The sequence below is a fragment of the Haliotis asinina genome, chromosome 1 (genome assembly GCF_037392515.1).
Source record: "Haliotis asinina isolate JCU_RB_2024 chromosome 1, JCU_Hal_asi_v2, whole genome shotgun sequence".
Classification (NCBI taxonomy): domain Eukaryota; kingdom Metazoa; phylum Mollusca; class Gastropoda; order Lepetellida; family Haliotidae; genus Haliotis; species Haliotis asinina.
Genome location: NC_090280.1, coordinates 98,994,266 through 99,008,640, shown reverse-complemented (window position 1 = coordinate 99,008,640; position 14,375 = coordinate 98,994,266). Strand labels below are relative to the sequence as shown.

General features: G+C 40.4%; 1 protein-coding gene across 1 annotated transcript in view; it reads left to right on the top strand.

Moving 5' to 3' along the window:
- The window catches only part of LOC137256362 (leupaxin-like), a 298,728-nt gene extending 284,566 nt beyond the window's left edge, over positions 1–14,162 (top strand). Inside the window, exons 8-12 of the mRNA XM_067794158.1 lie at positions 853–1,057; positions 6,492–6,580; positions 8,131–8,221; positions 8,688–8,797; positions 8,994–14,162. Of these exons, the coding sequence (XP_067650259.1) occupies positions 853–1,057; positions 6,492–6,580; positions 8,131–8,221; positions 8,688–8,797; positions 8,994–9,197 (699 nt within the window). The 3' untranslated portion in view covers positions 9,198–14,162. The remainder of the gene's footprint in view (positions 1–852; positions 1,058–6,491; positions 6,581–8,130; positions 8,222–8,687; positions 8,798–8,993) is intronic.
- The last annotated feature ends 213 nt before the right edge of the window (positions 14,163–14,375 follow it).

Here is a 14,375-nt window from a genome sequence, read left to right as displayed (position 1 = left end):
AGCGATCTAACACACTCAGCCACTACATCTTGTACAAAATGGGAGCCTGATCACTTTGGCTGGCATTGTGTACCTTTCTGGCAAATGTCAATTGGCACAGCTTCCATGCCTGAAAGCTATGAACACACAATACCCTTTTCAAAAGTGGTCAGATCTAACAAATGTTATATTTAGGATGGCATTTTAGCAGTAAAGTAAAGATTGTGGTACCGTTTTGAGTCCCAACCAGGATTGTGTGAGGGATTGCGAGTTTGAATCCTCATCCCCCAAAGGTACTAAAATCTGCACTTTACTGAGAAAGTGTAATAACAGATATGACATGTGTTACATTTAATCACTGACTAAGTGGCATTGTGTGTTCAGTTTATTTGTGAAAAGTACAATCATTAATATAATAAAATAGGTCTCATACATTGTGCTCTTGGGAAAACGAGGGTCTTTGGTCTGAGAACCAGGTACTTTGACCAGTATGGATACTTGGACCAGCCGACAGTTAGGACATTTCTTCAAGGCAAGGGTGTGCTTTGTTTGGACTATGCATAGATTCAATAACTTTTGCCAAAATATTACTCAGAAGTTCAAGCCAAGTTCAGCAATGGTGGAATTTTGACATACATAGTCAGTTCATTCCCATGCCATCATAACAGGGGATTCAGAAGGACTGGTTATGCATCTTTTTCGTATTTCAAAACGTCTTAAAAAGAGTGATGAAAATATAGGTAAATTTTTGTCCTAGTACAGACGTTTGGGGTTTTTTTTACCTTTCACCAGAAACCTATTTTAACAGTGTCATTGGTACTTTACTGCAAGTCGTTTCAAGTAATATGTCAGTGAATCTTGTTTAACTTTCAGTGTCCACCATGCCGGCACTTCACACCAGAGCTCTTACGACTGTATGAGAAGCTCCGAGAAGATGGGAAGAGCTTTGAGGTTGTGTTTGTGTCCTCTGACCGAAGCGCAGACTCCTTCGAGCAGTACTATTCAACCATGCCATGGCTAGCGCTTCCATTTGGAGATCCCAGGGTTCACTACCTCACCACACAGTTCGGCATTGCAGGTGAGTTGTAATCTTGTCAGTGGTAGACATCTGGATCAGAACTGGTGTTCAAGAACCCATGCTTGTTTCCAATGAAGATCTGGGTAAGAACTGGTCTTCAGGAACCTATGCTTATCCCATTAAAGATCCACGTTAGAATTGGTCTTCAGGAACCCATGCATGTCCCCTATAAAGATCCATGTTAGAATTGGTCTTCAAGAACTCATGCTTGTGTCCAATGAAGATCCAGGTTAGAATAAGTCATGAGAAACCCATGCTTGTCACCGGTAAAGATCTGGGTTAGAACTGGTCTTCAGGAACCCATGCTTGTCACCGGTAAAGATCTGGGTTAGAACTGGTCTTCAGGAACCCATGCTTGTCACCGGTAAAGATCTGGGTTAGAACTGGTCTTCAGGAACTCATCCTGCTGGATGCATTGATTCCAAATGTTATATCATCTTCAGCAATGTCATAATATCATCATGTCTATGTCATAACATCCCTAGCAATATCATCTCGTGTTATGTCATAATCTTATCACTGGCTATGTCACTATATCACTATGCTCTATCATCATGTGTCATGTCATAGCATCATCCATGACTGTTTGCATCATGAGATATATTATTCCCTGCTATACTATATCATCACTGGCTATGACATGAGATCTCCAGGGCTAAACTACCAAAGCTACCAAGTTTTCCCCATGTTCAGCATATCATGCCATGTTTGTAATAATTAGTCCCATGTTCCAATGCCATTCCCAGCTGTTTGTTATTATGTAATCTACTTTGGGGTTTTGCCATCAGTTCCTGGTATTAGTGAATATTGTTCTTGACACGAGGGGTATTGGAAACACCACAGTGACATGCAATCAATAGTGTTGATTAACAGTGTGTTATGCAGTTGGTGGGCCACATGAGATGATGTCAGTCCACATGCAGCCTCATTGATCCACAGGAGGCGTTTGATGGTGAGTCCACCGGCTGATTCACTGCCCGTTTAATGACTGCTTCAGAGTCATTGCCCAGAGCCGGACCATCAGAATAGCCTAGGCCCCATTGGCTGTCTCTTTAACGGCTTGATTTGCTTGTGAAGGCAGATCTAGGCAGTCAGTAGGCTTGTCTCCTGAGCCATGGCGGAATCTCTTGCATCAGTGCGTATGAATCATAGGATTTACTGCTTGCTGTGATGTGTGGCGTAATCGAGGCAATGAGGGGTCAACAGAGGGCTGATGATCACAGATATGGACACAAATGTTTGTGTGAGTTGTGATGATTTCCAATAAGTGAAACCCATCGCTATGAAGCTGGTTGGCCAGATACATGCGGCTTAATCATAGGCATTGAAGGGGGATTTCATTATAATGGGGAATCCTTTTGATCAAATTGATATGTTGTGATTACATATTGATTTTCGCATTAATTATCAATAAAACAGAATTTTAGATCTTAGAAGTGTTTTCCCTGAGCTCGATGATGATAATCAAAGGAAAGGGTGGTATTGGGTATAGGGGAACCCTCTGTGCACTTCAAAGGGGCCAGTTTAGGCACAACAGAAGAAGCATGTTTGATCATATCACAGGGTGTTTGATCACTGTGGCATGGGGTGTTTGATCACTGTGACATGGGGTGTTTGAACACTGTGGCACTTGGTGTTTGATCACTTTGACTTTGGCTTGTTTGATCACTATGGCATAATATTTTAAACACTATGACATGGGGTTTTCTATCACATATGGGGTGTTTGATCACTATAAAGTGGGGTGTCTGATGATGACTACAGAGGTTTGATAGCTATGGAAGGGGTGTTTGATCACTATTGAGGAGAATCTTTGGTTGCTTCAGAGTGGTAATGTTCACTTACTTCAAGGACTAAGGTGGGTGTTTGATTATTACTGCAAGCTATGTGTCAATGGTATAGAGAAGGGATGTGTAATGGCAGGACAATGGGAAGTGTAGTCACTTCCAAATCCCTACAAATGAGGGAGTGTTTCATCACTACAGAGTGAGGTGTTTTTTGGTCACTATGTGGGGTCTGTTTGATCCCTACAGAGTATGTTTGATAACCACAGAATGTGATGTTTGATCGCTACAGATAAAGTATGATTCAAAACCACATAATGAGTTGTTTGATCATCACAGAGAAAGTATGATTGATAACCACAGAATGAGATGTTTGATCTTTACAGAGTGGGTATGTTTGATAACCACAGAATGAGATGTTTGATCACAACAGAGAAAGTATGATTGATAACCACAGAATGAGATGTTTGATCTCTATGGAGTGGGTATATTTGATAACCACAGAATGAGATGTTTGATCTCAATGGAGTGGGTATGTTTGATAACCACAGAATGAGATGTTTGACCACAACAGAGAAAGTATGATTGATAGCCACAGAATGAGATGTTTGACCACAACAGAGAAAGTATGATTGATAGCCACAGAATGAGATGTTTGATCTCTATGGAGTGGGTATGTTTGAAAACCACAGAATGAGATGTTCGATCACATCAGAGAAAGTATGATTGATAACCACTGAATGAGATGTTTGATATCTATGGAGTGGGTATGTTTGATAACCACAGAATGAGATGTTTGACAACGACAGAGAAAGTATGATCGATAAACACAGAATGAGATGCTTGGTCACTACAGATTGGGTATGTTTGATAATCACAGAATGACATGTTTGATCATTACAGAGTGAGACATTTGATCACTGCAGAGTGGTGTTTGATCTCCAGATAAGGGCTTTTTTATCTCTACAAATACTTTGATCACATACGAGCCGGGTATTTTTGTATTATGATATATATTGATGGGAATGGCAACTCACAAGCAGGAGACAAAAATGGGATATTCTTACACAAATCATATCAAAAATGTTTTTAAAACCCACAAAGATAGAAATAAATGTTCCATCAAAGCTCATCATTGCTGACAAAAAAGAAAAGGGTGCAAAACAAACTTGTCAAGCGAAGGGAGCTTTGATCCAATACAGAAATTACAATGGCGTTTTCATGTTTAATGTTTATACATGTGGCTCTCTGAACAGCTCCAGACCACACCACCACTCTGGTGGAGAACATTTACCTGCAAGAAATAATGTTTGAAGGTTCTATGACCTGCAAGGGTTGATGGGTTTATTTCAGAAGGATCACTGTCTGGTAGTCTAAACCACATCCGTGGGGGGTAGCTGCAGATCTGCCCTTGCCGTCCAACCTTGACGTCATTATGACTAGTTATATCGGGTCCTAGATCTCTTGTATGTTTGTTCAAAGAATCAAGTGATGTCTTGAATGTGGACAGAAAGCCAAGTGCTGAGGTGGAATGGAAGTCCTGGTTTGTAAATGATTCATGCCTTCCCACACTGTCGCCAATTTCCACCTTAAACCGAACTCACTCACTCGCTGTTTATCCACAACAGAGAGATTAAAAAGTCTCAAGCACAAAGTCAGAAAATAATTCAGTGGTGAATTATGGATAGCAGGCCAATACTGACAGTATGACACTTTTCTGATCACCCTCTTGTAATGCATAGTAGTACAATGTATTCTTTTAGCTAATGTATAAAAAAAAGACAGAGAGGGATACCTTTCTCTCATTACCATATAATGAAATAACAGTGAAGTAAAGGCATCTCTCTCTCTCTTTCTCTCTCCCTCTCTCTCTCTCCCTCTCTCTCTCTCTCTCTCTCCCTCTCTCTCTCTCTCTCCCTCTCTCTCTCTCTCCCTCTCTCTCTCTCTCTCTCTCCCTCTCTCTCTCTCCCTCCCTCTCTCTCTCTCTCTCTCTTCTCTTGGAAGAAATAATGTAAAACTCTGTTAACTACTCTATACAAAAACAAATTCAAAGACACCACTAAGTTCAGTTCATTATAACCACAGGTGCTATAAACATTTCACATGAATGTACTGCAACATGCTGAGACAGAAAAAGCCTTGTTATATATGTCAGCTCATTTTAGGCATGTTCACTACAACCACAGTTTACTGTATTTCCTTTCTGTGTAATGTTACCTCACATCTCTAAAGATTCAGTTTTGTGCAAATTCTCTACATTTTCATTAATCGCCCCATGTCTGACTTGTCTAATGTTACTACAATCCCATGTAAGACAGTTTGACATGAAGTCAATAGTATATTATAGCATCAAACATACTCAAGCAGGTAGTCTCAAGCCCTACATTTTTCTTTGAAGAAAGATACTCATAGTAGGGAGTCCATCAGCTCCATAAACAATCAGTGGATACACGTGGTGACGGGAGGATGCAGGGTGAGGAGGGGAGGCGAGAGCTATCACCTTCGATATTTACAGGCGGAAAGTAGCAATAAAATACACAGTTCCGCTAACTGCATCTACTAAGCCATTTGTCAAGCTGGCGGTGATGAGTGGAAAGAGTGTTACTGAGTGATACATTCAGCGGAGGGGCTCTCTAATCGAAGGGGTAGGAAAGTGATGTGGGGGGTCAGGCGGTGGTGCACCTGCCTTCAACAATCCTGAAATGGAGGAGAGATTAGAGTGATAGGACACACATACAACACATAGTCATGTCCTAGTGAATCACACCTAGTGCTTCCACGGCAGCCGTTACTGTACAGCACTGTGTATTTGTGTGGAGTATTGCTGGATACTGTGATGTTATGAGTTAGGAGGAGGGACTAGTTCACTATTGAAGAACTTGGTTCAAGCGGTGCTACATCACCATTTTTTAGTTGACACTCATGGCATCATATATGAATAAATGAAAACATTAGAATAAGATATGTCCTTATGATTACATAATCTAAAAGGGGGTGGGTTGTGTCCCCAAAACAAACTCTTTCACTTAATATGAATGGGAGAGATTTTTTAACAGGTGATTGTAGTTTCAAATTGCTTTTTAATACACTTTGATATCTATGTTTGAGACTTCTGCCTTCCTGAAACACACAAAATGTTTCTTGCATGTATTGTTACCTGAAGTTTGTTAGTGCATCTATTGCTGATTTTGCATTTGTGGGGTTTGAGGGATGGGGAGTAACCAAGATAAACAGTCAATCAAAATGTGGATCATGAGGCTGGAACGTAGCAAAACCAACTTCCTTGAGGTTGATAGATAATATGTAGAAAAATATAGCATAAAAACAGTGGCATTTGCATCATTTCTTGGTGAGGCCAACTACTCTTTGATAGCCCTTCGTATACATATCCATGAGTGCATGAGAGAGATGACTAATGAAATCGGATGGTCCGGCTTGCTGACTTGATTGACTCATGTGATCAGTTCCCAGTTGAACAGATTGATGATCATGCTGTTGATCACTGGATTTTCTGGTCCAGACTTGATTATTTACAGACTGCCACCATATAACTGGAATAGTGCTGAGTGTTGTGTAGACCTAAATTCACTGGCTCACTGTCACATTGATACATTGAGCATTCAGACTAACGTGTATGTACTGTGTTACAGGTATTCCCAGTCTGATTCTGATTGATGAGAAGGGTAACGTCATCACTCTCAATGGACGGTCATCACTGCTGACTGACAAGACAGGGGCAGTGAGTATACCACAACATTGCGAAATGGGCTGATTTTATAACCATCCAAATGTTCCTTTTAGTGGGGGAAGGAGAGGGTAGGGGGTGTAACCTTGTGGTTGAAGCATTTGCTCATCATGCCGCAGACCGAGGTTTGAATCCCACATGGGTACAATGTGTGAAGCCCATTTATGGTGTCTCCTACAGCGAAATGCTGGAATATTGCCAAAATCATGTAAAGCCAATATCACTCACTCACTCTTTGTGGTAGTATTGACTATGTTTGTGATATTAGTATTTAGATTAGTATTCTAGAAGTTGAGGAGATGAAGAATGAGGGCTGTTTATATGGATGTACCACATGTGTATGTTCAGCCAACTACCCATTTATTAAAGTGAAATATTTCCACTGGGAGAATTTTTTCGCAGTTAGGCCTGACCAATTCTATTTTTTATCCCCTGCCACATGTTTAGCGCGAAGCGGGAGATATAGTATTTGGTTCCATCTCTCCGTCTGCATGAATTGGAATATCTTAAGAACCATTCACTAGATTCTTTTCATATATGGTACCAAGGTTCATCATAGTAAAAGAAAGGGTCTCATTCAGGTTTGGTGACCTTTACCTTCATTTCAAGGTCACATGGGGACTTTTAACCTTTTACCCTTGCCAGCAAGGAATCTCAAGTCTATTTTGGTGACCTTCAGATAACTTTCAAGGTCAAGGTGACACTTTGAAGATTCAGCATGTTTATCTGCATGTTAAGCTTGACAGTGAAATACTTCAAGAACCATTCCCAGAATTTTCTTCATATTCGACACCAAGCTATTCTAGGGAAAGTGCAGGGCCCAGTCGATTTTGATGACCTTCACTTAATGTTCAAGGTCACTGAGACACTTTGATGATATCAGCATGTGCACCCGCATGTTAAGCTCGTGTCAACACGATATCTCAAGAACTGGTCACTGGATTTTTTCATATTCATCACCAAGATTCTTCTTGGGAAGGTGCATTTATCCTCATCTTAAACTACTACTTTCATTTTCATTACGTTAATTTAATAATTTGTGGTGGGTGATTATGTCACCTCAGTGACAATGCTTGTTGTTTTATAGGTTGTCCTCAGAAAACCTAAAGGCAGGATGGAAAATAAAATCACCAGTCAAATTACTATTCCAGTTAAATGCTAAAAGTATTTTACTTTGACCAATTCATGAAGTGTTTATGGGGCAGAAAGCAATCTAAGAACATTCTGGACCCATGAAAACATTACAAATATATTTTTTGACCAGGGAAAATTACCTTTAAATTTTTGTTCAAGGTCTTGGGGAAAAAAATGTGACCGACAGATCTGTGAAACAAGAAATAAAATTGGCCTTGCGTTACAAAGTATTTGGGTGAAGACAAACTCGAACTCAAATTCTGTATGCTGAAACATTTTACCTCTAATTAAGGTGGAATGTGCCCATTAAGAGAATACCAGTAATGATTTTGAGTTTAACAAACAAACACTGTATTGAACCTCCCAGCCACCATTGAGGTGACATGTGTACATGTGAGGCTGTGTTGCAGGAGTTTCCATGGTATCCCAAGCCACTGAATGAGCTCACACAGAATGCCGCCATACAGCTGAATGAGTGCGTGTGTCTGGTCATGTTCACAGGTAGGTTCTAGCCAGTAGAGCTTGCAATATTCAGTAGGGAGGACTTGTGACCTAGATGGGAGTTGCTGTAAAAACATTCTGGCACTTCTACATACCATTTAATCAGGTCTTCTGTTGATCAGACAGTTTTTCTTCTAACGCCTTTATCAGAGGATTTTTTTCTAATACGTTTTATCATTTTATTAACATCACATCAATATGCCAATCCACCTTTCCAGAGAAAATAAAATGGTCTATCCCTTATCACTTTGGGACCCCAGTAATTGTTCATTCAGCCCAATTGTTTTAAGTCACACTCCTCAATATTCTAGCCATTTGATTGTGGACTGTAAATAATAATATATGTAGTGTCTTGGACATAACCATCAGTAAGTGTTATGTATAGCTGGAAATGTAAGTATATGTGTTCACAACGAGAAAGCAAGACAGACGTCAATATTTACCAATTGTGATGTTGTGTCGGTAGAGGGTGAGCCAGAGGAGATCGAGCGTGCACAGGAGGTGCTGACTGATGTGGCAACACGGGAACATCAGAAAGGGGAGGACCAGGAGATATTCTTCTTTTATGGAGGAGATGTGAGTTGTATTTCTCACCCAGATAATTGTTTTGAGTCAGTGATTTTGTATTTTATATTTTAATATGGTGTAGATTAATGTTCCGTATGGAGCTGCGATGTGTCCGGAGATCTGCTGTTTGTTTGGCTATCGAGTTGCTAATTGTATTGTGTGTTTCATGACCAGCAAATCGCTAACTCTGTTGCATGTGTTTCAGGATGAGTTCTGTGACCAAGTGAGAGACTTTGCCCATCTAGATGACCAGAGTCCTCTCCTGGTAATCCTTGACTTACCAAACCAGCAAGTCTACGTCTGTTCGGAACCCATCACACCAGAATCAGCCACGTTATTCGTGGACAACTATCTTGAAGACAAGCTGGAACCACAGTCCCTGCGAGAAGCTGCGGCCAAACCCACATAGTTCTGTGTTGCCATGACAACAGATTGACCACGTGCAACTCCATTCAGCCCTGGGTATCTTGGCAGCAGTCATTAACTAGCTACTGACACCAAATGTGTTCCAGTCAACCCTTCAGGTCACTCGTGTTAGCTTGACGTTTGTTGGTTGCAGTCAAACTGTGCCACATCTAGCCCTAGTTGTCAGTGACCTGTCAACTGGGCTGAGCTTTTCTTGGTCACACCTTGCCATTACGAACTTGCCATTTCCGTCAGTGGTCAGGAGAATAGTAGCAGGTCAACTGTTAGCAGTTTGAAGACAGTTGATCTTGAGGACAGGCAGTTCATCCATCCTTAGTATAGTATCTGGTCACCTGTGACATGTAAAACAGCAGTTAAACTGTGCAATGTACAATACAGTTTTACTGTGAAATGTGCAACAGCAGTTGAGGCCACACTTTTTTCGTCACTTGGTTTGCAGATTTTTAGCAGCAATATAGAATATGCCATCAGTCATTCACGTGTTCTTGTTTTCTATTATAATAGGGTTTGATAATCCCAGCCTTTTCACACTACTTCAGCATTTCTGTTTATTTCCATATTTAAAAGTTTGTTTTGCAACAATGCAAAATTCGTAACAGAAAGTCAATTTCAATAAAGTAGATTATTTATTTGGATTTTATTTATTGGTAGTATTTAAAAAAATGGAAAAACTTAATTTTGTTGTACTTTAGGTCAGCGGATCAGTAAGCCAAATGATGAACAAGGTGTGGTCTAAACTATGAAATGTACAACTGCAGTTAAAACTGAAATGTACAACACTTAAATGATTAATTAATAGTACATCTGTGAAATAATGTGTATGGTATCAATAGAACTGTCTGAAGCACAATTACAGTTTAACTGTAAAATGACACAAACAGCTTCAACCGTCATATGCACAACAGTTTGACTGTCACATGTATAAAAGTTCAGCTGTCACATGTACAAAACTTCAGCTGTCACATGCAACAGTTTGACTGTTCTGTGAACAACAGTTCAGCTGTCATATGTACAAGAGTTTGACTGTCACATGTACAAAAGTTCAGCTGTCATGTGTACAACATATTCACTGTCACATGTACATCAGTTCAACTGTCTTGTGTACAACAGTTCCACTCCCACTTGTATAACAGTTTGACTGCCAGCAGGTGAGGCGCTGCCCAACATGACATCAAGGTGTGTTACCATTCTCTTCGGTCCCTTGGACTTTATTCATATATTCCATCTTGTTGTACGATTACGTTTTACATAATTGTTGACATTGTGTTAAACACACTCATTGTGTTCTTGATACAGCTTGTGTTTGTAAATAGTGTGTGCTTGTCAGCAATAATAGGCATATCAGCTATAAGGCAGAGGTGGAGGTAGCCACGTGGTTGATGCAGTTCCCAGTCATACTGATGGTCTGGATTCTATTTTCTTCGTGAGTGTATTGTGTGAAAACCAATATTGGTGTCCCCTGTTGTGATATTGCTGGAATAACTCTGGATTCTTGATAAGTGCTGCCTAAGCCAAAGACAGGCTTTTTGAATCAGTAATGGCTTCCACAATCAACCTCTGGTTCTTCAAGGGCAGATGCCTGCTATTTTTGTGGATTACTTTTCTGTTTTTTGAAACTGCATTTTTTCATCCATAGATTTATCAGCCTCCAGAAAGACCTCGCTTTCATGAAACTTTGCTTTTGATCAATACTGATGCATGTATGAGAAATCAGCTTGCAAGTGGTGGCAATCCAGCTTGATTTCTGTATCGTCTACCCAAAATTTCAAACAGTATTTGTCCCTGTGCTAATCCTTCGTGCCCCCAAAGTTTGTCCCTTTGCTAAGCCTTCATGCCCCCATTGCTTGTTCCTGTGTTAAGCCAATGTGCCCCTACGGTTTGTCCCTGTGTTATGACTTGGTGCCCCTCAGTCTTTGTCCATCTGTTAAGTCTTGGTGCCATTAGTGTTTGCCCTTGTGCTAAGCCTTGGTGACCCTAGTATTTAGTTCATGTACTCTACCATCACTGCATCCCAGTGCCAAGCAGGGGTGCCCCCAGTGTTTGGTTGCTGTGCTGAGCCACCAACGTTTATGTCTTGATGCCCTGTGGTTTGGACTTTGTGCTCTGCCACCAATGTTTGTCCCTTCACTAAGCTTTGGTGTCCACCCACCCCCACCCTGATGTCACTTTAAGTACTCTGCCATCATGACACTGGACACTAGTGAAAGCTGTCGTGCCCCAAGAGTTTAGTTCCAGGCTCTGACATCCACATTTGTCCATGCACCAAACTGTGATGTAGTCATGTTTTGTCCTAGTACTCAGCCATGTTTGACTACTTTGTAAGCAGTGTTGCCGTATCAAATTTTTTCTTCGCTGCTTAGCCATGTTGCCGTCCTGAAGCTTGTACTCTGTTGCCAGAGCCTGTGGCTTCTGGTTTCTGGTATTCCTGGGTTAAGTCATAATGCTGTCCCCTATGTAATGTTCCTACTGCAAGCCATGTTGCCAGTGTTTTGTTCCTGCTCAAGCATGGCTGACTTTCAAATGTGCGCTAAGCCAAGATTTTCTAGTTTTCAAATTGTTGACATGTGCGTACAAATGAAGCATTGTTCCTTAAGGTATTTATGATTTTCTGTACATAGTTCAGCTCTTTAAGAGTTTGTCTGTCCACAAGTGTGTATGTCTGTATGTTGTAAAACATTACAATCAATAATCTGTCTGTTTGGAATCGTGTTGAACTGAACTCTCAAGGGCATCAGCTGAACGTCAAGTGATTATGATGGGAATAATTAATAACTGATCTGAGGGCCAGCCTGTTTTGTTACAAAGGGATCACTCAATCCACTGTTGGTATATGTTGTTTTGAGTCCACTGCTGGATTGGCCAAAATCTTTACACTGTTGTGTGATAATGAACCATTTACAGTACCAATAAACACCAGCATTTCATTCAGATGCGGCATTACACTGATCACTGTGGTGTGATAATGAGTCCAAGGGTACCAATAATCTCTGGCATTACGTTCAGAAACAGCATTACAGTAAAGCTTGTGACATTACAATGATCCCACTTTAGTAGTTGCCACATGACATTAAATTAATCCCCATGTTGTTTCAGTGAGCAATATGGGGTCACAGTAATCACTGTGGCATTACACTGAACCATGTGGTCATACAATAATCCCTGGTTGGGAGTTATTACATGATGCCAACTGAACCCTATGACATTTCAGTGGGCCTTACAAAGATGCCATCCCAATTTTAGCTTGTGTGTAATACAGGAGGTTAAAAAGCGTAATTTGAACCTAGAAAGTGTAATACTTGTCATGTTGTTTCTACATGGTGCACATTTTCACAAAAGGAAGATTCTGGACAGAAATACATAGGACCATCATTATGATTCTCCATTCATTGATAATTGTCAGTCATGGGACACAACATATTTTATTCCTTACAAGTTATTTGGAATGAATGCAATGATAAGATAAAGCCATTCCTATCACTGAAAGGCCATTTCAGAACCCTTCGTTGGTGCATTATGAAACACTTCCCTGTTTAATTTCATCCACTTTATTGATTTTCGTAACACAAGTAGAAAAGCATACTTTCTGCAGATTAAGTGTAATGCCATAACTTAATGGTCAAAATCGTAATAATCATACGCAAAGAGATTGCACCTGTGGCCTTAGAGGGATTTAGTAAGCGCAATGCACTACATTGACCTCTGGCTTTACATTGAACCCTTTGGGATTCCACTGACCCAAGAACATGAAGAAGAATGCCATGGTCATATATTGAACCATATAGGAATATTGTGAGCCTCATAACAACTCCAGTGCTGACTGGCAGTTGACAAAACTGCAGTCTGCTATGGAGTGTCAGATTTTCATGCGTTAATGATCATCTTGATATCAAATGTCTGGTTTATTTGCCAGTAATCATGTCTTATCCCAGTAAAGTAGGACTCGGAGTTGAAATGTGATACAACCAATCATGATGAAGTTATGATGGTTGTTATGTAAAAAAGGGCAGTTGGGTAGCCCAGTTGTTAAAGCATTTGCTCATCACACTTTGAGTCAATTCCCTACAGGGGTACAGTGTGTGAAGCCTATTTCTGGTGTCCCCTGCCCTGATATTGCTGGAATATTGCTAAAAGTGGCATTGAACTGAACTCACTCACTGTTATGTCTGAGGTGTCAGAATAATGTTTCATGATGTATTGAATATACTGGTAGGCCAGTAATAGAGGCACTACAGTTTGCAGAATTGTCTCCCTTGAGCAGGACAGGAACATGTGATCATTGGTTCAAAAATGATTCCCTTTTCATGTTTCTGGGTTTGTCAGGTGGGTTCATCATTGATAAAAAAATCCAAATAATGTCTATGGACTTCAAGCTACCCTCATATAAAGCTGACCAGCCTTTCTATAACTGGAACACTGTTCAAAGCAGAGTTGAAGACAACTCACTCAATCACATTCTTTCGACTAGTGAAATAAGGAACAATTTGGGGCTATACTTGTTGCAAGAATCATGATCTTTCTTACTAACCTACTAGAGTTACAATAAACCACTTAACATTGGGTAAAGTACTTCATCTTTGTTGTCTATACCAGGTGCTGTAGGCAACAAATTAAGCCCTGTGGGTGTTTTAGCCCGACAGTAATTGAGTAATCCAGTTTTGTGAAACATTCATCTATTTTATGAATATTGTAACTTTCACTGTATTGTCCTATGCTCTGTCCATGTGTCTGTTTGTACTAGATATCTGTGTTCATCTCTATAATCCGCCCTAATGTGTGAATATTGACTATGTCACACAGTCAGTGATACAAGCATGGGTATATGAAATATATACTGTGTCAGGCCTCCCATGTCCATGGGGAGAGCACTCTGTACAGCCACACAACCCTCGGTGTATTTATGTCTCTGTATTACAGACTCAACCAAATATGCAATAAAATAGCACAAAAGCAAGCACTTGTTCTGTTGTTTGTCACGGTTCTCCATGGGTGGACCTGTAAATGTTTGTAAATTCAATATCTATCAACTACGTTTGTATGAGAGATGGTGATGTACTGGTTCACATCAAGGCAGCAAAGTTTCGCCCAGATCTCGATCCGATTTGATTGTCAATGTCGATTCTTCATGCAAGGTAAAAAGTATCTGATTTCATTTACTCCTAGA